The sequence below is a fragment of the Pituophis catenifer genome, unplaced genomic scaffold (assembly GCF_029215685.1).
Source record: "Pituophis catenifer annectens isolate HBS135680 unplaced genomic scaffold, rPitCat1.0.hap2 SCAF_3, whole genome shotgun sequence".
Taxonomy (NCBI): domain Eukaryota; kingdom Metazoa; phylum Chordata; class Lepidosauria; order Squamata; family Colubridae; genus Pituophis; species Pituophis catenifer.
In genome coordinates, this window is record NW_027256883.1 from 114,455,671 (window position 1) to 114,479,542 (window position 23,872).

At 37.4% G+C, this 23,872-nt stretch overlaps 1 protein-coding gene across 1 annotated transcript in view; it reads left to right on the top strand.

The window, feature by feature from the left end:
- Positions 1 to 23,565, top strand: part of CACNA1E (calcium voltage-gated channel subunit alpha1 E) — a 285,148-nt gene extending 261,583 nt beyond the window's left edge. The window contains exons 40-48 of the mRNA XM_070941053.1: positions 1,940 to 2,045; positions 2,726 to 2,833; positions 3,611 to 3,711; positions 4,972 to 5,078; positions 8,631 to 8,739; positions 11,049 to 11,177; positions 15,019 to 15,199; positions 21,414 to 21,604; positions 23,026 to 23,565. Of these exons, the coding sequence (XP_070797154.1) occupies positions 1,940 to 2,045; positions 2,726 to 2,833; positions 3,611 to 3,711; positions 4,972 to 5,078; positions 8,631 to 8,739; positions 11,049 to 11,177; positions 15,019 to 15,199; positions 21,414 to 21,604; positions 23,026 to 23,565 (1,572 nt within the window). The remainder of the gene's footprint in view (positions 1 to 1,939; positions 2,046 to 2,725; positions 2,834 to 3,610; positions 3,712 to 4,971; positions 5,079 to 8,630; positions 8,740 to 11,048; positions 11,178 to 15,018; positions 15,200 to 21,413; positions 21,605 to 23,025) is intronic.
- The last annotated feature ends 307 nt before the right edge of the window (positions 23,566 to 23,872 follow it).

A 23,872-nucleotide genomic window follows, 5' to 3' on the forward strand; every position in this document is an offset into this window, starting at 1 on the left:
CCCACTCTTACAATCAATTGTAGGGATGCTGCAGCTCACCCCACTCATTTATTCCACACTGGATCTCTTGGGCTCACTTCCAACCCAGCTGGGTCCCCATAGGCTTTGGGCCTGCTTTCTGCTACACTGGGCCCCACATCCTTGACTTCCCTGCCCCCCCCCATTCCTTGCTCCATTTACCTCTTCTGAAGAAAACCAGTGTGTCACATGGCCTTCCTATACAGAATTGTGAGAATTGCAGCTGTTACCAAAATGGCCCCAGCTTCTGGGATGGCATGAAGCGGCCTCTATGTAGGAAGGCCATGTGGCAAATTGGCTATTTCTCTTTCCAAAAGTTTATTTTTTTTGAAGATTGTCTTTCAGGAAAAGAAAAAGCAGCCAATGTGCCACACAGCCTTCCTCTTCAAATGCTGTTTGATGTCATTCTGGAAGCAGATATCATTTGGGAAGTGGCCAGAATTCTTAAACGACAAGAATTGAAACCACTTCCAAAATTATACCTGCTTCCAGGATGGCGTCATGTGGTTTCTGTATAGAAAGGCGACATGGCATAGCACATTGACTGCTTCTCCTTGGGAAAGGCAGTCTTCAGAAAACTCAAATGAAATGAGGTGTAATGGGAAAAGGAGGAGGCCCTGTGGTATACAACCTAGTAGGGTGGGAAGCTGTGTAATGGGTGGGGAAGGCCAAATGTGATCTGGGGAAGTGCTGCGGTGTGGGCCTGCACCAGGCTTCCCAGAGCCTCCCCCACCTCCTGAGCCATTTAATGCTCTGCTTAACGCAGTTAACTTAATGACTGCAATGGCAAAAGCTGGGATTGTGGTCCTTAGGTGAGGGGATCAGATGGGTGCCTCAGTTAACAACTGCCATGATTTACCATCATAATTCCAGGCTCATTTGTGGTTGTAAGTTGAGTACTACCTGTATATAAAAAGGGGTTTTTATTATGCACCTATCACCTTTACTTTTTTGACTCCATTTCCTAAAACTCCTGAATGAAAGTTCTGGTTCAAATGCTTAAAAAACAGGATTGCAAACCCTGGTTCTCTAAATGGTTACTTGGGATTGTCCGTTTACTGCATTATCCATGATTTTAGCTGAGGGCAACATGTTCACCTTTGTGCATGCCACAATGGTACCATTTAGTTTCTGAAGCATAAGCCCCCCCCCTCCTTTTTTTTTTTTTTTTTTGATTCTGTACACATGGAAGCAAAAGTATTCCATGAGTCTTAATCTCACTAATCCCATTTTATGATAGATCTGGAAATCTCAAGAAAGAGGGTGGTTGGTATGATGGGAAGAATAGCATAAAAATTGACAAAACAATATATACACTCTGAGAAGTGGATTTGGCCATTTTGTTTTCCCCTTCAAGGGTAAAAGGAGCATGACCCACTCACTCCCACCTAACTCATCAATTTCTCTTCATTTTCACTTTCTCTCCTCCCTCTTCATCTTCAGATAAAATGGAACCATTGCATGGATAATCATTTGCTGCCAACAAGACCTCTTTTGAAGAAAACTCAAAAAGGGGGCGCCAGGATATAGCTAAGAGTTCTGAGCTTATTAAGTAAAAGAAAAATTGTTCTAAATGGGAGATGCAGAAGTAAACTACAGCTGTTTCTCCTTTTAATGGAATCTGAGAGTTTGAATTCCTTTCCCACAATCACAGAATGTGATTGTCAGGGAACCTAATCAGTCATCTTGTCCGTCTTGCTCCAAGTCAGTAAAAGAGCACATATCCTTGGCAAGGTGAATAAAAAGGGGCAAAAGACCATGCTGAAGGGAATGGGATAGGTTGGAAGAGATGGGGGCGATCCTTACCCTCCTTTTTGGCTGTTCTAGTTTATGCATTTTAAGCATTTTCCTTGTGTCTCCATGATACAGTTTTCCAAACTCTTTTCTGCCTGATTCCCTTCTCCCCACCTGTTTTGTGCAGAGACTGGTCCTGATGAACATGCCAGTGGCTGAAGACAACACGGTGCATTTCACTTCCACCTTGATGGCATTAATTAGAACAGCTCTTGATATTAAGATCGCAAAAGGTAGGGGTCTGGGGGTAAATGGGAAAGTAAAGTAAGGAAACTAAAATAACCAAGAGTTAGAAATTTACTTTTTTGGGGGGAGAAATGGGCAACTTCCCAAAATCAATTAATTTGTAATCTACATAGACCTCATGACTCAGAATAATCTGATTCTCTAAGAACAATTTCAGATCTAGTTGTTGTTTTTTTTCCCAAACATGGAAGAAAACGCTGCTAAACCAACTCTGCTAGTATGAAGCATGAAATAAAAAATAAGAAATGAAATAAGAAATTTCAGAAATTTACTAATTGTGTAATGAGAATCTATTGTCTGACATCATCAACATTTTCAGAGGAGAATGTGAAACAATGAAGAATTAATGTGTGCATACATATATTATAAATATATCATCAGATTTGCAAGGGTACTACTGATAGATTAATTAATTAAAGATTGAGGAGTTCTGGTTTGGATACTTTGCTAAATTTAAGTTTGTTGGTATCCCCCAGGACCTCACAGATTTGGCTCTTAGTAGCCAATTGGAATTAAAGAAGGGTTCTTATCTCTGGTGTCATTAAGCTTAGAGGAATATGGGAAACAAAATGGATAAATAATGAGTCTAGCTCCCTTGTTTTCTTTTTCTCTTTCCTTCTCTTTCTCTCCACTTTGTTTAGAGTTCTTTTGATCTGCTCCCTTATAGGTGGTGCAGACTGGCAGCAGTTAGACTCTGAGCTCCAGAAGGAGATACTGACCATTTGGCCCCACCTTTCTCAGAAGATGCTAGATCTATTGGTCCCCATGCCAAAAAGTAAGTTATGGTTTAGGAATTAGGGCTGCCAAATGACATTCAGAAAAATAAAAGAAGCAAGACTTGTATGATTTTTAAGAAAGAGAAGGAATTTAATATAAGCAAATTCCTTGTGCTAATCTACATTAGAGCCATGGTGGCATAGTGGTTAGAATGCAGTATTGCAGGATACGTCTGTTGACTGCCTACAATTTGGCAGTTCGAATCTCACCAGGTTCAAGATTGACTCAGCCTTCCATTCTTCCGAGGTCGATAAAATGAGGACCCAGATTGATGGGGGCAGTATGCTGACTCTGTAAACCACTTAGAGAGGGCTGTAAAGCATTGCGAAGTGGCATATAAATCTAAGTGCTATTGCTGTTGCTACATCATTTATACTTCTAGCTTACTCTATATAGAGACATAAAGCAGAAAAACATACTTGAAAATAGAAATGCATCCACATGTAAATAATACTCAGACACATCACCCCTTTTACAAAATAGCTAATATCCTAGCTATTCTATTCTAAGACTATTCTGATATTAGAATCAAATATTAATCTTTAAAAAACATATATGCAGAAACCAAGGCATCATTCTGCCTATGATCTTCATCTTATCTGAGGGCTGCTAGCTCCCTCCAAATCATAGGACTTGAAAATTCAGAACCAAGCTCATAAATATGTGTTCTTTCCTGCCCCACAGATGTGCAAGACTGTATGTCCCTGATTCTAGTTCTCTTAGCAAAGTAAATGGGTTCTGTTTTGGTTAATATGGTTACATCTTTTACTTCCAGCTACAGACCTGACAGTTGGGAAAATCTATGCAGCCATGATGATAATGGACTATTATAAGCAGAGCAAAGCTAAAAAGCAAAGACAGCAGCTGGAAGAACAGGTACGGTTTTGTGGGAAGAAAAATATAATTGATCTTGTTTTGTTGTGGCTTAAAATTCAGCCATTCAGATTTTCTGGTAATAGATTTATATGGAAAGCATTAATAGAGGATGTGGTAGGTTATTTGCATAAGAATTTAGAGGTATACCTTGCAGCCTATGATGCATGTAATACACTAAGGATGATTTCCAAGAATATATAAAATTCTGCTGCAGTTTCTGTAGGGCAGCCAATAGGAATCATTGTAGCAAGACAGAAGACAGTACATATTTTTATAAAAAGGAAAATGCAATGGCAGGTTTCCTGATCTACAGTAAGTGTTCTCCTTTCCCACAATTTTATGCATTCTATGAGTTCTTTTTATAGCAATCTGTACAATATGTATATCCTTAACTTCCCTGAGACCCCTCGCATGCTGTGACTCCCTTAGCTATCTAGAGTATTTATTTGTTGCTACTATGCAAATCGCTTCCTTCTTTGAGATGGCCAGAGCTTGCTTGCAGGTCACAGTAGGAAAGCAATATATTGGAACTTCATCCCTTCACTATTTTCCCCCCTCACCAGCAATGCTATTGAAGTGAGCTGAAAAGTAGACAAGCAAACCAACAGCAACCCGATGTCCATACAAAGCCATTCCAGCAAGAAACAGCCATGCAAAACAGCAGGGAGGCAACAGGGAAAGTTGACAAAGTACCACAGAGTTTCAGTAAGGGCGGGATGATAAAATTTCAGGAGCTGAGATGAAGTGGAAATTTCCAACCATGGAGGCCACCAGAGAGTTCTAGAGGAAATGCTGAAAATCTGCTTTTGCATTGTTTCTTCTGGGGGAATGGCACAGGACACCGAACAGAACAGCCCTTGCATGTGGAAGGATTCTAAACATAGATTGTGTTAATAATACAGCACTTATGCAAAGCAATTCTTTGAATATAGAGACAAGTGACTAGGGAGATGTGGGGAAAATGGAGGATGAAGCTATGCTATGTAATACATTTTCATAAGGAAAGTAATTGAAGGGATTTGCTATCCAAGCAGTGTCTCATTTAGCTTACCTAAAATTAAGAGCAGTTTCAGTATTATTTTCCTCTTCTTTGGGAGTAGACTTTCCAAACCTGTTGCCCTCTAAATGTGTTAGAGTATAATCCTTATCACATCTAGCCATTATAGATGTTGAACACGATGGAAGTTTTAATTCCACGTATTCATTATGTCATTATTTTACCTAATTGAAACTGTAGTCATTTTCTCTTTCTTAACTCAGAAAAATGCCCCAATGTTCCAGCGCATGGAGCCTTCATCTCTTCCTCAGGAGATCATTTCCAATGCCAAAGCTTTGCCTTACCTCCAACAAGACACAATTTCAGGACTGTAAGTGCAGATGCTTGAATAAACAATACCACCTTGACTTTTGTATTTGTAATCCTAGTAATCCTAATCCTTTTTTCATTGAATCTTACTCAAGATACAAAGCTGTAATGGTAAGGAATCTAATCTAAGAAAGATATTACAAATAAACCCAAAGATCTTGATAATAAACTATGAGGAAATAGAAAGTAATCGTGCTGGTTAACAGCACATTTTCAACTACTGAGATTGCAATAAGAATGCAGAACTCAAAACTTAGTTTGAAAAATAAAGGTAGAATGAAAGGAGGAGAATAATCAGGAAGCCACATTGCATTTTGATTCTTATCCAATCCATTCCTCCATTAAAACTTTCACAGTCTTGGTCTTTATTAAAGCATACTTCTCTCTCTGGGCTCGTTGAACATGTTACCCAAGAATTTGCTTTGTTTGCTTGAAACTCAGTGTGTTATGTAAATCCAGCCATGGTTTATGATTTAGTATGAAGGGTGAATCATAACTGTGATTTATTCAATAAACCACATGTGAAGTTACAGCTTAGTGCAATGTGCCAACCAGCCCAAGTCTGAATACAAAACAATGTTTTCAAATGAAATGTAGCATAGGAATAAAAATATCACTCACAGAACCTTTTGGTGAAGATTATAAGCACCTCTGGAAAGACTTCCTATGTTTCAGCCATTTTTGAACAGCGATATACTGGTATACATCCACACTTGTAAGCATTTCTTATTTCCATCATCAAGAATTAAAAATGTGTATATACTGTCAATGCAACATAAGCATATAATTTTGACTGGTTTCAGGTTTTTTCACTTTTATTCTTTGATAATAATGTCAACAATACAAGATAGTAGTTGTTTGGTTCTTTTTGTTGTAAATAAAAATATTATTATTATTGTTGTTGCTGTTATGATGGTTGGTCACACAGAAGTTTAGATTGGATATGGTATTTTTATCCATCAAGTCCTTCCCATGTACCTGGAATAGGAAGATGATGTTTGCTTAGGTTAAAGTTATTGTTACAGGATGTAACTGTTCCAATTAAAACTGCCATTTGCAATTGATTGATGGTGATTTTGTCAATGTTGATGGCGTTCAAGTGGTGCTTTAGATGTTTTGGGATTGCATCCTTAGGACCCTGTCACTATCGGTACTATCTTTGCTTTGTTTTGCCAGTGTAGTTCTACTTCTATTTACAAGTTTTTGTATTTTGTGATTTTCTCCAGTCCCTTCTCTTCTGCTTTCTCCAGGTTATGCAATGTCCCCTATCCAGACTTTTTGTCATTCTTAACAGTAATTGATAAGTCTGGGGTGTTATGTGGCAAGGTGCTTGAATACTAAGGTCCCAGAGCACTTTAGCTTCTTTCTTTTTAATTAGTTTGACTATTTTCTGGCCTTACCAATTCTCACTTGCAGGCAAATGGTATTTCTTTAAAAAAAATATTTCAATGCACCATTATTGCTACTTCGTTATGCCTTTGTTTGTAGTCAGTCTGTGCAGTTTTCTTGCAGCCATTAACTAGATGGTCCATTGTTTCATTACTTTCTTTACAGAAGTATATTTTGCTTTCTTTTGCTGTCTTCTCAATGCTGGCTTTGTATGCATTTGTTCTTAAGGTTTGGTCTTATGCAACCGGAATTAGCCCTTGCATCTCTTTCTTCAACTTTCCTGCTCCTAGCCATTTGCCGGGTATTGTTATTATATATGTCTTCTTTTAATGTTCTGGTCATGTAATACTTTGCCTTGCCATGTCTATTTTTCTAATCTTCATTTTGTCTTTCTTGTAGGCCGGTTAGGTCTCTCCAGTACTCAGCTATACTGGTATACTAGCTTCAGTGCATCTTCTTCACTGTCCTTCAGATATTCTTCCAGTTGTCTTTTATTTTCTTCGGCTTCTAGTGCACTTGCAACATTTCATACCCACCTATTTTCCTTGGTAAATAGTGTCTGTCACTGAATGGATGAAGGGCCTGATTCATTGTCATTATTTTTCTGGTCTTCCTATCAAGGGCTTTTAGCTCTGCTTGAGTCCAGTCCATTATTCCAGCTGTGTATCTAATAACTGGAATTGCCCGAGTGTTAATTGCCTTAATGGTGACTTTGGATTTCAAGATCTTCTTCACTCTCATGATCTATTTACTTCTAACCTTCTTCTTGTCTCTAGTACTCTTGATGTTGTCAGCTTGAAAGATCCCCAAGTATTTGTAGTGATTGTCTTTCAAACTCTTGATGCTATTTCCATAGAGTATTTTGATTTCTTCAGCTTTCACTATTTTTCCCTTGTTAAGGATGTCACATTCATCCAGTCCAATCTCCATTACAATATCTTGGTTGTGTATATGCACATTGAGCAGTGATTCTGTTTCAGATGGTATTTTTCCATTCTGATCATTCACATAAAGAGACAAGATAGCCATGCAGATATTTTTGATATTTGATAGTCATGGTCTGATTTGTTCAGTATTGTTGACAGAGGAATCAGTGCAATGACAAAAAGTAATGGAGAGAATGAGTCTCCTTGAAAGATTCCTCTGTTGATATTAACCTTTCCCAGAACATCACCACTAACCAGCAATTGTCTCTTCCATTGTGTCTCTAATCTTTCATGAAGCTTCTGATGTTTCTACTGACTCCTGTTATTTCTAGGCACTTGATTATCCAATCATGTGGCAGGGTGTTGAATACCTTCTTTTAAGCAATGCAAGCCACATTGAGGTGGAAAAAACTTGTTTTCAGCTAGATGCTGTTGAATTGTACCACAGCAGTTAGCAATTTGAAAGTTGTTGGTAAGCAGGTAATTGGCCTGTAGTTGCCTGGTGCTTGCTTTTTTGTTGGATCTTTCATTATTAGATAGGCTTGTCAGATACTAACCAATCTCCAATGTCACCTCCTTGAGTGGTTGTAGACCAGTCAGGTGTTTTAATGAAAAAACACGCTGTTAATCTTCACCTGGTGCTGATCAATTCTTGATCTTCCTTGCAGTTTCTCCACCATTTCTGCTGTTATTACAAGTTCTTTCATTTCAGCTTTTTTTATTCTTAGCCACCATTTTTATCCAAGCTGCATTATTGTTGTAATTCTTATTCCATAGCTGTGCCTAGAACTCCAATGTTTCATCTTTGTCAAGTATTGTCTAGTTTGCTGCATTCTCTCCATTGATGGATTGGTAGAACGTTTCTAGTTTGACTGATGTTGGGCATTCTGCATATTGTGTGTAATTCAAGCTACCTATCTGCTGATCTTGGTTTTAACTGTTATTTATTGCTTTATTATTTCTACTGCTTCAGAAGGATGGGCAAATAACAGCAATGTGCTTTCCTAAAACCTGGCAGGGATATGACAAGCTTTCCCTTGGAAAAGAATTTTATGGCATATTCATTTCTGACATTGGTAATAATTAGCTCACTTTTTTCCAACAAAAGCATGTCGTTCATTGTGAAATATGTTTTTTCCCTGGGACTGATGTTTTATCTTGGAGGAGGTAGAAAAAAAATAGTGAAAGTTACAGAAAGATGTATTCTCTTTTCATTTCAAGTTGGACTATCTTTATAGGACCAGCCGTAGTGGGTTCCCCTCCCTGAGTCCACTCTCTCCCCAAGAGATATTCCAGTTGGCATGTATGGATTCAGCCCACGGAGAGTACCAAGAACGGCAATCTCTGGTAAATCAATGTACTGTTTATTTAAAATGCTTCTGTTTTCCATTGATTTCAGAAAAGCATTTCAAGTGAAATTGTGCCTCTACTGTTGAAAAACCTTGGTTGCAACTGGTGTTATAGTATTGTATCATATAATGATATTACATTGTGTTATTATAAAATATATTGTACAATATATTGCATATATTGCATGCAGTATATTGTATATACTATTATACAATACATATACAATATGTAATAATATTCTATTATATTATTGTATAATATGTTATAATGTCTATTTTATTAATTTTACTAATCTTACTTTATTTTTCTGTCTAGATTTTAGGAAGGCCCATATTCCCAGAAAATACCTTATGTTTGACTTTGAGACTTATTATTCTTTTTTCCAAAGCTATTCTGTGGAATATAATATTGAAACTGGGTCTTTCCAAATAGTTTAATTATTATAACCCTGAAATGCTGGTAATCCTAGAAAGACCTACATTTAGGTCTTTGTAGATCCTGTTGATGAAACTTCCACTATAACAATGTGCTGCTTCCCCATTGGACATTAACAGAGAAGATTTCTGGTAGACAAGAATTCATCCATTCCGGATAAGAAGAATAGATCTACTGTAGTAACATATATAGCCATTACTTTTGTTATCAGAATTAGTTACAATCTTTTTTTTTTTTTAAAAAAAATAAGGATTTGTTTATCGTCAGTTTAATCTCACATATCTTCAAAAATTGGTCAGTTATTCCATGAGAGATTCATTGCTGAAGTTTTGGTCACCTCATATATAATTCATCAAATTACTGCTCAAATAGATACTGTAGTATTTATTTCATTTAGGTATCCTAGATGAAAACGTGGAAGCATAATACAGAATTTATTGTTTTTTCTTGTTAGATTTTTCTTTGTCATTATAGATTTCTAGCGATCTAGAAGTGTACAATCTATGGAGATGTTAAGAGACATTTAACTATTTAATAATAATGAAAGGTCTACAGCTAAAGTTGTAGTGATGAGTAAGCATTGCTGGAGGTTTGACGGGATTATGATGATGGTAAATATTTTAAGTTATAAAGAAGTATATGTTGCAAATATTTAGTAAAATAAGAGTATTATATAAAATATACTCAAGTATCATCAAGCAAGTTATATTTTCAAAGTACTTATCAATGTTAGAAATGCAATTTTTGACTGAAAATTTGACCCTTTATGTTTGTTACAGTTGTTAATTCTAATTATCATTCCAGTAATTGGTTTGTTCTCATTGCATATAATCATTTCATCAGGTGGGTTATTCAGCGATAAACAATAATAACTAGTGCTTTGGAGCTTTTGTTCATTTTGTCTTCAATGCTGGTGTTCATGTTCAAAAACCAAATTGTTGAATCATATCACACAAATGTGGATTACATGCCTCTGACCCACACTTGCAGCCACCTTATTACCTGGTGGGATTCACGTCTGCATATGTAAATGGTCTATTTGTGTGTGTGTGCACATTTGTGCACCACCTTTGTTGAAATCCAATGCTGTATAATTGTGCATTTATTTCCACTCTATGTGCTTCTCAGAATGTTGCACTCTATCCATAAATTTTGTATTACACGCACACACATACATTATGCCTTCTTAGACTTTTTGGCTTGAAAAGAACACACAAACAATATTTGTCAGACTTCTGTTTGGCGACTGATACACTATTCCTAATTTCTCTTGATCTAACAACAATAAAAATCCATTTTGATCATTGAGCATAGCAAAAGACAAACAGTGAAAGCATTGCATAAGCATCTAAAAATTCATTGGGGGATATTCCTGGCAAAGCTTTTACTGATGATTAAGTAGAAGGATGGTTGATGGAGGGAAATACACACACACACAGACACACACACACACACATCACACTTATGAACCAGCAGGCTTTAAAAATTAAATCGCTGAGACATTGGAGCCAGATTTAAATCAGAAAGGCACTTTATCGTGAAACCAGGCTTAATTTTTATTTATTTTAATCCAAACTTGATATCTGAGTGCAAGAAAATGTATGCTGAAAAAGCAAGCAGTCTGAATTTCCCTGATCTGTTAGACTGAAATGAGTATATTTTTTTTAGCACTAAAAGTATAGTTACTGTTTGTAATCGTGTTAAACACATTCAGCATACTTAAGAAGGGCAACAGAAAGCATTCACTATGCTTCATTTAAACCCTATTCTCAACCAATTCCCACCACATGGATAAAAACAATGCCAGCAAAAAATGGCAAGCAGTATAACCAAATGAAATCCCATGAGTTTGGCTGTGTGTTTATTTCCAGGAGCCAGAAATTAGAGAGTTTAAAAGAGTGCAACCCTCTAACTGTGGCAGTTATCTCCCGGTGGATACTCAGGAACGAGCTGTATCTGGGAGGGCTTCTTCCATGCCACGCCTGACTGTGGATCCCCAGGTAAAACCAGGTGAAATGGTGACTAACAATAGGAATATATCATTACAGGAGATACATGATCCTTTCCTATAGGAGGTTGTTGCTTTATTTGAATAGTGAAAGAGGCTGAAATTTGTCACTGATACCAATTCAATTGGCTCCCTATGAACGTGGAACATTCCTTTAATTCTAGTATTACAGATTCTGAACACAGTGCCCCAATGAAACAAGGAAGACTCCAGTCCTGTTTTACGGATGCAACAATGCAAATCGTTTTTTTTTCTTCTTTTTATGTACACTGAGAGCATATGCACCAAAGACAAATTCCTTGTGTATCCAATCACACTTGGCCAATAAAGAATTCTATAAAGAATTCTATTATAATTAACTCTATCTTAATTTGCCCAGCTACCACCTTAATCAATCCATAAATCTTCTTCCAATACTTCAGAGACCCTGGACAGCAGGAGATTTGAGGGAGCCATTTTCCTGTTCTATTTCAACCAAACCTATTGTTGATTATAGCAAGTATCCCAACCATTTGAAATAATCCTTTTACTTCTGTCTTCTGGATGTATTTTTCCCTTTAAACTTAGCCACTTTCTCTTTCAAGCCTCATTGTCCTAATATACTTGTCTACATGCCTGCCGCCTAGCATCCTGTCTTGGTCAGTCTTGGCCATTATTCATGTATTTGTCTGTTGAGCAGATTTTTTTTTTCTGTTTGTCTGTCTTGTAATCAAGTTTTGATTAACAGAGAGATAAAATACCTTCTCAGGTTTGTAATAATAATTTATATAATTTTTCAGTGAGCTGGTTTATTGAGGAAATTGAGTAGGAAATAATGGCCTGCTCCATACAGTATCCATGTTCTGGCCCAAAGATGGTCCATATACTGTTGACCTCTTATTTACCCACAAACTCCTGAGTCAAGTTGAAGCCAGTATAAATGATCTAACCTGGAAGTAGTGTTTTCTTTGGGAAAGGAAAAGGAGACGACTTTCCATATACACAAAGTCAGTTTCATGGAGGAGGAAGGGAGATGAAATCCTGAGTTCCAGTTTGCCTGCTGCAGAACTTCATTTTCCTATCTGACTGCAAGACTCTATGACCATTCTTATTCTGACTGCCAAAACATTGGACAACAATGTTGCTGGACAGAGTAAAAGTTATACTATGGGGCAGCATTTTTCATATCTTCCCATCTCAAGTCTTGTAGATTTTGCAGATTTGTTAGATTATTAAATTATCAGTCTGATATTGATATTGCATCACATAACATATCATTTTTTCTCTTTTAGTGCTTTCCAGTTGTATAAAAATCAAATGTTTCCCTGCCTCGAAATTCCAGTACTTTAAAATAAATAGAGCTTCTGTGAAGCATTGCTTTGGAAAAAGTTAGAATCAGTGGAAATGAAAGAAATAGAAATTTTAAGATTCAAGAAACATAAAAACAAGAACAAGCAAAGAGTCAGGAAGCAGGCTGAGAATGGATACCATGAAATAGCTAGTTAGATGAATAAATAAATAATATTAAATAAAGTTTTATTTTTATTTAGTATAACAAAGACCTAGTATCATAGTGGCTGAATTGTTCCAGTTGAGTCTGCAAGAGTGAAGCCATATAAATAAAATATTCTCCATATGAAAGAAGCACCTAGGATCTAGAACTCAGATGTTAGAAGGAAGACTAGAGTAAAGCTCTTTTTCTGGCAATATGTAATTTTCCTCTGTATAGGCAAAGCTTGTATATGGAAAACAATTTGGTCATATGAATTCTAAGATACAAATTGAATTAATTGGAATGATAGATTATTACTTTGAATTAATACAACCGAGATAAGACTAATTAATTCACAGGAAAAATAGATCATACAAGGGTTACTCTGAATACTCTGAATCATATTCAGAGTGTGATTCAGATCATATTCTAAATTTTGGATGTCTTTAAGTATACAATAATGCCCAATAGCAATTTTAGATAATGAGCATTCTGTTCTGTTGCAAAAAATGCAGTAGAATACCTTTTTGTCCTTCCTTTTCTAACTTTACTTCCCTTTTTTTCGAACTTAACAATTTGATATTAACTATCCCTCCTGTCAATAGACTTATTGCAGTTCAGGTTTTGTTCCAAGACTTAATTTTAGCTGGCAAATCTATTCCTAGGTAAGCTAGAGAAAGCTATTGTCCTGTATGAGTATAAAGTGAAAAGTGAAAAACCACACTCTGTTTCCGTAAAGTATTTCCCCTATTAAAACTGATTATTATTTTTTTAAAGTGAAGATTCTATGTCTTATTTTAATGTTAATAGGACAGAATGTCAGTATGGTACAGTGGTTAAGGTATTGCAGATTCTAGTCTGCCCTCAGCCACAGAAGTTCATGCGATGACTTTGGCCTAATTACTTTCTCTCAGTCTAACCTATCCCAAAGGTTGTGGTTGTGAGGAACATAGGGGGGAGGAGTGTAATGTATAATACTTTGAAATCCTGAACACTAATCAATGAATCAGTAAGCAAAGCACCACATACTTTACTGACTAAGCTAGGCCATATTATAGGCCTGCTAGTATTGAAAGAAGCCATTAAGCTTTTCTCTGCCATTACTAACCTCTCTCAGTAGGAAAGAGTGAATGGTGCATTTCAGAACATACTTAAAATTAATTTCCAGACTCCCCTAGAGTGTATTCCATAATTATATGAAATAGTTTGGCTTATAGTCATTCAGTTCAAAGGGATAGCCCTCTCTTTCAGCGTAAGACCATTATCCTGTGTGGATTTAACACCTGATCTAACAATCTCTCTCATTTCAAGCAGATTGAAAATTATGTAGGCCAAGCTGTCGAGTCAAAATTCTCAGTTCTTGTTTTTACTCAATAGATCTGGGATGTGAAGATTTGAGTAACTAGGCAATGAATTAGGTAACACCAAGAGCATGACTAACATGGGTTCTGGTCTGCCTGAAAAGTGAATAGAGTTCCCCAATGATGTTCATGTACTAGCTATATCACCTTGATGGGCAAGACAAATGCTTCCTGTATGAGAACCAGTTTTGGTACCAGCTAGAAACCAGGAGAATGTCAGTTCTAGTCCCATCTTAGGCATGAAAGCTGGCTCGGTAATTTTGAGTTAGTCACTCTTTCCAGCCCAACCCACTTCATGAGATTGTTGTTGTGGAGAAAACAGGAGGAGGAAGGAGTGTTAGGTATGTTCACCACCTTGAGTTATTTATAAAATTAATAAGAGGTAGCAGATTGGCTGCTTGGCATGAAAGTCAGAGAAGAGTGTGATGCACTCAGTTACTGTCCAGTAGATGAACACTGATAGGCTGAAACCTTTGCACACTCTCTGGCTGAGGAAGACAAGTTTTGATTGACTTTTGGTGCTCTGTGAACAATACAGCCTGACAAAAACTAAATATGCTGATTCCCATATCATCCTGATCACTAAAATAGAGCAGAATGTTCAGCCATGCATCATTTCAATTCAAGTCTTCAGTGCAGAAGCTTTGGGCAGTGCAAAGCCTGATCATGTGAAAGTGCTCATTACCTACCTATAAAACTGAATTTGTTCTGCTTCTTCTTATTTTATTACTCACATGAGTACAAAGATGCAAATATCGTGCGTACCTTAGAGCCTAGGGGAAGGCAAAATAGATAAGCTTATATTAGCCAAAACAAATAGTAAGAAAGGTGTTATACGCTCCAAATTGGGGAGTGAATTTCCTCCACACCTCTCTGGTATTACAATATCTTTATTCTTGGCCAAATGAGACTAAGTATACTTAATTAGCAAATCCGTCTGCTGAAACCAGTATGCACTTGCTAACCTTTAATCCTTCTTCCATTCTGGGATGCATTTCTAGGTAGTTACAGATCCTGGCTCCATGAGACGCTCATTTTCTACCATCCGAGACAAACGGACAAATTCCTCCTGGCTGGATGAGTTCTCAATGGAAAGGAGTAGTGAAAATACCTACAAGTCTCGCCGTCGCAGTTACCATTCTGCGCTGCACCTGTCTTCACGCCGTCTCAACACAGACTCAGGTAACTGACGATGGGTGGACTTTTTAAAATACATCTTAAGGATGAAGTGAGCTGGACTCTTCTGAAGCCACATGGCATCGGGCCTAGCTATCTTTGAGACCGCCTGCTGCTACCGACGACCTCCCATCATCCCGTGCGCTCCCACAGAGAGGGCCTCCTCAGGGTGCCATCAGCCAATCAATGTAGGCTGGTGACCTCCAGGGGGAGGGCCTTCTCTGTGGGGGCACCTACCCTCTGGAATCAGTTGCCCCCAGAGATAAGGAGAATCCAAGACCTTAGTGCCTTCCGCCGTGCCCTTAAAACCCACTTTTTCCAGCAAGCCGGGCTGGCTTAAGAAGAAATTTTAAATGTTTTAATTGGTTTGTATTTTTAATTTTGGGCCAAATTTATATATATATTAATTGTTTTTTAATATTTGTATTTTATGTTTTTTAATTCTGGCTGTACACCGCCCTGAGTCCTCAGGGAGAAGGGCGGTATATAAATTTAAAATAAAGATAAAGATAAAGAATCATGATCTTTCTCCACCAAAATTGAGTAAAATTAGAAAACACTAAGGCTATGCGCAGATCTGGATATGAACTCATCATATCTTTCCTAGGATCAAAAGTCAACTGCTGCACATCACAGGTGAAGATTTTTGCACAGCCTCAAAAATACAGACTACTTGTTGAAAGACTTACATGGATAGTTTTTAAATAGGATCTATTTTAAATCATCATCTCTTACTCATCTTTGCTAGTTCTATACTATTTAAATATATTATTCATCTTACAAATAGCATTGCATTTCAAGTGCTAATGGGCCCTCACCCATCTAAAAGCTAATTTCTTAAGTTCTAATTAAATTTTATGACTTAATTACAATAACCTTTTTTCAACACAGGTGATGTAGAAAAGGCATTAACTGAAATGCAGGATACAGTAGTTGATATACAAAAATAGCTTTCGGATTTAGGTTTTATTCTTTCTGATTCTGTACCTAAATTAATTCTTGTATGCAACCATTTTAAACTAAAATTTGAATCACAATATCCTCAAAATGCATATTAGTCCTTTCTTCATCAAAATCTCAGAATAAGTATGGAGTTTTCAAAAAGGTAATAAATTTGCAGGATTTCTATTGGATTACAATACTTGGAATCTTGATTTCTCCAGTTGATTTGCTCCTACAGTGGACAAACAAGCTCCATGATGAGGTAAAAAAAGAAAGTTTTTAGAAAGAAAGGAGCTTTTGTTTCCAATGTTTCTGTACCGTATTTTGGTATTATATTGTAGATTTTTGAGCCCACAAGAAAGAGAACATGATAATAAACTCAATCACTTGGCATGAATTTATTTTCCATAATATTTTTTGTAGAAACAACACTGTGTTAATTAAGATATAAAAGGTAAGATAATGTTTTCCAGTATGATTTCTATTGTGTCAGAATTTCTCAGCTTTGAAATATCACTAATAAATGGAAATTTTTCATCCATATTAACATAATGAGTAGTTTCTAACAAAAATGTTAGTCACTCTATAGCAGCCACATGTTGTCTCTCAGATTGCTTTTTATATTTTGCCTTTTTATTTATTCATATAGCCCCATAAGTGTTCTTAGTAATTTATGACTCATATAAGAATATGAATGCAGGAAGCAACCTTAATCTGAGACAACCCACTGGTCCATCTTACTCAGTGCTTAAATTTGGGGGGGGGGTGTACTTCCCCAGTCTTACTTTGAAATGTCAAGGATAGAACTGGGGTTCTTTTGTGTGCGAACCAAAGTTCCTTTGCAGGAGGTTTAAAAATAATTTCCTATTGGAAATTAGCACATTAGCACAAATGGGAGAGATGGCTTTCTTTAGGGTTCAGGACCAAGACAAGATGCAAGTAGTCCTCTCTATACAGAACTTTTTTTTTATTTCAGTCTAATAAAATAATTTAGCAAGTTGTTTGAAACTATCTCCATACATCAGATTCTTTCACTTATGGATACATAAAACATATTTCCATTACTATAGTTTCTAAGCAATTTTATTTTATGAACTTTGGTATCTTTTCATATCCTTGGATAGTTTTAAGGTATCTTTAGTGAATATTTTTCAGTTTATGCATTTTCTTGAAATCATGAAGTAAATTTATCTGTACTAATTACCAGCTGTTCTTAAAGTCAGTTGATTCTAACTTTTCCACAATAGTTCTTGGCTGTACTTTGACACAATGAGAATTGTCCATCTTGGTTTTGTTTTTAAAATTATAGTGAAGAGAGAAAAAGTCTGGTCTATTTTAGTTAGATGCAGGAAAACCAAACCTGGCCGGTTCTTGGACAGACAGGAGCAACCTAGAGATGCTTGATATTTAACATTTTGTAGACCACTGAAAATCATGATGGGAAGAGTAAACGCAGAGTGGATAGACCTGATTTTTGTTTGCTCGCTTGAATTCTGAGGGGAAGTTTGGCATTTTTCCTTGCTTTGTAACTGCTGTTAAGGAAGATACTATTTTTAGATCATGTGTTTCCCATCTTGAAATGGCAGGAAACCTGGCCTCCAATTTCTGGCAATATGGTCCAGAATGCCTCCAGCGGGCACAAAATGGGAATTTAAGAACTACCTGCAACCACGAGGTTTCAGGTTGCCTATCATGTCCTAGGGGCAATAGTAAGTTGAGTGTTTAAAGTCTTAATAAAATTTTAATATTTAATATAAAGAAGGCAGTTTAACAATGAACATAATTCTTATGAATCCTTAATACGAACTAAGTATACTGGATCTCTGTAGACTAAAGTTCCTATTTTAAACACATAACTTTTTAACACTGGTTGATGGAGTCAGAGGAAATTTGGCACTTAATTTGGATATCTCCTTGAACCAACTAATGCCTATTTTTATTTTGGAGGTGAGGGATAGGCTGACTGACCATTAAATAAACCCGAATACTTTTGTATTGATGACTGCCTACCACATTTGCTTAACACATGACAAGCTGATGCTTTATGTTACTGCCAGTTTTTCAATTTATTCTTATTATCCCTTCCAACCCAGTTTCTTCTCTGTATGCAATTAGATATCCAGCTGACTTTTTCTTCACTCTGTTAGTTTTGTGTACTGTATGTGTATTCAGTTTTTTTATTTCCTGTATGTGGATACTTCAGATTTGTCACTAATGAACAACATCCTGCTATTTACAGACAAATCCTTTTGAATTCTGATTCCAATGTCAATAGTTTGGAGAAAATTATATTAATTACAGTTTTTTTTGGCAAAAAGACCTGATTCTTTTGTCCAAATTGTTAATTATTTTATTTTAAAAAGCATAATTGAGACATCCTGCTGCAGAATTCTGTGTGCTACTTCCAAATACTATTTATATATTCTATTTTATAAGGATCTAATTTATAGAATGCAGACATTCTATAAAAGCTACATCAATGTCTTTCCTGAAATCAAACTATATAAAAGGCATTTTGCCAAGCACTTTATCAAATAATGATTGAGTGATTCATCTGCCTTTCATTTAAATACATTTTATCATGTCTCGCTTATGTATGCTTGTTCTAATTATTTGGAATCCTTCTACAGAGAAAAAAGCTTTCAGTATTACATTTTTTCCTTCCTTCTAGAATGTTTGTAGAAAAGAAAGGACAGAAGCAGTAGGACAGTATACGAGTACTGCAAGACAACATTATACCGACACATATACCCTGTCAAATTTTTACTGCATGAAAAATCTTTGGGTGGAAATATCCTTAGTCAATAGCAATAGCATTTAGATTTATATAGAACCCCTTACTGCTTTGCAACACTCTCTGGGAGTTTTACAATGTCAGCATTATTTGCATATTGGTTCCAACGATCTGGGTCCTCATTTTACCAACTTTAGAAGGATGGAAGGCCGAGTCAACTTTGAGCCTCATCAGAATTGAACTCTAGGCTGTGGGCAGAGTTTGCCTTCAATGCTGCACTTAACCACTGCACCACCTGGGCTCAGTCAAGATGGTATGGTTTTCCTGATTCACTTCTTTTTTAAAGAGAAACATTTTCCTTCCTTATTTCCTATAGTCAAATAAACAATTAAAAAAATAAATATAATTATACGTGAGTCTCTGTTTTCCATCCCACTCTGACCTGGGCTTCTCCCCTGCTCTTCCACATGCTATGAGCATTATTTCTGTTGGAAGATGATATGCTACGTTATTTACTTCCAGCAATATGGCCCAGGCCACTTTCGTGCCAGTGATATATATTTAGCACCTACAGCTAGTTATGATAAAAATTCTATGACGTAAACCAAAAATAACATTTTGTTCTGCAAACAGATTTCCTTTATGTCTACTCATAGCACTAAACCTTTACATCTTGATTTTAAAAGCAATTAAACTACTGAGCTGGTTTGTCTTTTATTGGCAGATGAAAACTTGCTCCTTTTCTTTCTTTCCACACTGAATTAATTCCTGCCTTGTATAAAGAAGGGGCTTAGTTTATGAAAGTTGATTTTCTGCCTTGTGATAAGATCATTTGATCAGGGTGAGACAATTCCTTTCAACAATAAAGGGACTTTTTTGGGGGAATAAACCATCTGCAAGCTAAATTCAGCTATTAAGTAATCAAAATAAGGTGCCCTCAACTAGATGCCATCAGATGATTATCTTTAAGGACATGCAGCTTTAATTTATTTATTTATTAAATTTCTATGTCATCTACCCTACAAGGTGAATCTGGGTGGCTTACAAATTGTAGAAACAAATAAAAATAGTTAAAAAATTAAAACAAACTAACATTAAAATATTATTAAAATCTGTGCTAAAACTATGCCTATAAGAGCCAAGGAACAGATGGGCCAGGAATGAGGCCCTCTTATCCCATCAGCCACCTCCAGCAGTGAGCGCTCCCCTTTGGGCCCCAGGCCAACCAGCAATGCCAGGTTTTAATACCTTTCCAGAAAGCCAAAACAGAGTGCATTTCTCACCTCCAGCGGAAGAATGTTCCATAGGGATGGGATCACAGCAGCAAAGGCTCTTCTCCTTGACCTTGCCTGCTTCAATTCCTTACCAGACTGGATCCGTAGCAGGCCTTTTCCACTGGCATGGTGTAGGATGGTGTTCATCCATTTAATTCTATAAATTCTGGTTTATAATTGGTGAATTCAGCTTTTCCGTTAAATTGGACAGAGTTTTCTGCAAATGGGCTAGGAACTCAGTAAAAAAGTTCAGGACTTGGAAAGAAAGAAGGTAAGAAATGATTGTGCAAAATTCTGGAATATGCCTCAAGAGAGTTTGCAGTCCAAATACCAATATGCCCTTAAAATAAATGGATGGCTAAAATGGCTGTATGAAGAACTGTGAACTTTACTACATTTCTTTGCATGTGTGAGAAGGCATCTGCTGCAACAATATGTACGGCCACTGTTCTTGCTTGGCAAGGCCAAACAGAAAGAACTGAAGAAGTTAAAGCATGATTTGACAATATTGAACTAGTGGTGTCCAAATGTAACACTAACGAAGATTTAATTTTCCAGGACTATAGGAATTTAGTTATAAGTTACACTTACATCCCTACTTTTTTAAGCAGCCTATGTGATTCTCCCTACTAATAGCTTGTCTTTACAGCAATCTGAGACACAACAGCAGTGCCATAGGAATCTCCATCGTTTAGTAGAAATTTGAACCTGAATCTCCCAAGTGTTAGCCTCATATTCTTCTTTAACTATACCATGCTAGCTACTTAGAATAAAAGAGCAACCCATGACAAACAATGGTGTTATTATACTATAGGAACAATGGCTGTAAGCTGATGCAAAAAAATGCAAAAGTAGAATGCTTTAGGCCCGGGGTGTCAAACTGGCGGCCTGCGGGCTGGATGTGTCATGCCCACCTCAGCTTCGCAAAGGGAAAAAAAACGTTGCGATATGTCACGTGACGGCAACGTGATGCAACAAGTTTGACACCCATGCTTTAGGCTGTTGTATATACTTTTTAAGATAAATGTTGTACAGTAAAAGATAGTAATGGCTTCAATAGCGATGGAAAGGTCATATAAACCGTAAAGCAGTGGAAAGGTCATATAAAGAGAAAAATAAAGTGTTAGTGATAGCTTTTGATGGATAGGTTAAAGAAGAGAAAAATATTTCTCATATCAAACATTATACAGAATGCAGAAGGCATTCAGACTGCTCAAAGGTTCCCAAGTGTGAAGTTTTCATGTAATCTTGCCATTTTTTTTATAAATAGGCCATCGATCTGATACACATCGGTCAGGAGGCAGAGAACGAGGCCGATCCAAGGAACGAAGGCATCTACTCTCTCCAGATATTTCTCGTTGCAACTCAGAGGAAAGGAGTCCACAAGCAGATATTGATTCTCCAGAGCGACATCATTCCAGGTCTCCCAGTGAAGGCAGGTCACAAACTCCCAACAGACAGGTGGGTGTAAAACTGACAAAGATCATGAGAAATTTCTGGAAATATTGGTGAAATGTTTGGAGCAACTGGTACCCTTTCTTAATATACTACAAGGAGCCTTTCAGAAATGCTTGCTTCCATTTTTGACTAACTGTAATATTTAATATCAGATAAATGAAAGTTAGTTTTAGTTATGGTTCATTAGAACAGGCTTCAAACTATAATTATAATTAGTCACAATGTACCATTTTTAAAAAGGGTTCTTCTGTTTTGATTAATATTTTGCATTGTATGTTAAACATACAGTAAATGAAAGCTTCCACTCTGTTTTGCATGGCCATGTTAGAGGGGGGATGTGAAATGCACAAAGCTTTTGACAGACTAATTGGTTTTCATTAACATGGGGTGAAATCCTGTCAAAAATTAAATTGAAGATATTCATGTATAAAAGGCTAGAACAAGCCAGAAGCATATTGCAAAGAAAGGGAGAGCAAACAAGGATCCATCCTTTGGCTCACAATTTCACTGGCTGTCTCTGTAATGCAATGCTTTGCCTAGGGTGAGTAACCTGCAGATATTATGAGGGTCTCCATAACGTGTTGGTGCATCCTGCAAAGTGACTCTGCAGGCAGCACTGAAGAGGGCCTCAGAGAGCCTACAGATTTCTTTTATGGTGAAAGCACATTTTCTTACTTGCCATGAAAATCTCTACTGGCTATCTAAATTGTAGTACCAAACTGTTGCCCTTGAATTTCAGTGTTCAGGCCCTTAAAACATTACAATAATACTAAAAGACTGATATCTAGAGGAAGTCAACAAAAATATCCAGAATAATAGAAATTCATGACTGTTATACTGTATTAAGCTTCAGGGGGCACAATGGCTCAGCAGTTAAAGACACTGAGTTTGTCAGTGGAAAGGTTCGAGATCCAAGTTCCATGCTCCTGTTACGTGCTCTGTAGCATGTAACTCCTGCAAATCTAGCAGTTTGAAAGCATGCAAATACAAGCAGATAAACAGATACCACTTCAGTGGGAAGATAGCAGCATTCTGTACACTTCAGCATATAGTCATGCTGGCCACATGGTCATAGAAATGTCTTTGGACAATGCTGGCTCCCTCAGCTAAGAAACAAGAGGGGCACCACCCCCTACAGTCAGACATGACTGGACAGGGGAAACCGCCACCTTTATATTAAGCTTCAGCATTATTTTAAATTGTGCCTTTTCTAATTTTGTTTCCCAGTGCCACACTTGACTCATAAGTGGATGGGGACTTTAAATTATAATACATAGTGCCAGTTACTTCAGTTCAGGAAAGATTGGTCAACAGAGACAAAAATGTTCTCTGCCCTTTCTGCCTGTCCCAGCTTCATTTGAGGCAGGGCCTGGTGTCTGCTGAACATCCCAGAACTCTGTATCCGGCTTTTCCCTTTCTTGCAGGGCACAGGCTCCTTGAGCGAGAGCTCCATCCCTTCTCTATCTGATACCAGCACACCAAGGCGAAGCCGCCGTCAACTCCCTCCAGTGCCACCAAAGCCACGACCTCTCATCTCCTACACTGCTATGATGCAGCACTGTGGTGACACCTCCCCACCACCTGACGACAGTGAGGGGGGCTCCCCTCTGCTTTCTGGGACTCTGGAGACAAACAATACCTGCTTGACTGAGTCTTCCAGCTCCCTCCAGGGAAAGCAGAGCCTTCTCTCCACTCCCCAGCGCTACATCTCAGAGCCTTACCTGATGCTCCAGGATGACTCCCATGCTTCAGACTGTGGTGAGGAGGAGACACTCACTTTTGAGGCTGCTGTGGCCACTAGCCTTGGCCGCTCCAACACAATTGCATCAGGCCCTCGCTCTAGGCATGGTTGGCAGATGCCCAATGGGCATTACCGGAGGAGGAGAAGAGGAGCATCACAAAGCATGATATACGGGGCTGGCATCGAAGTACTAAGTGATACGGAAGAAGATGACAAGTGCTAGAAGCTACTTCCTCTCCCCTGTCCCCTGTGATGCATGCTGATTGCCACATCTGAAATGAAATGAAATGGAAATCAAATGCAGGAAAAAAAAAAACAGAGCCTTCGTGCAAAACAAAGTCAGTTCACAGCTTCTTTGTCTCCCTTCTTTTCTTTTGCACAGAAAAGGTGCACCGGCGTGTTAAATGACAGTGAAAAGGGCAACAGCAACCTTCATCTCAAAGCCACTTGACACTTCGGTGTCTCCCAAAGCCAAGAGTAAGGAGAGTAGAAGTTACTGAAAAAGCAGAGCAAGAAATAAACTAAAGACT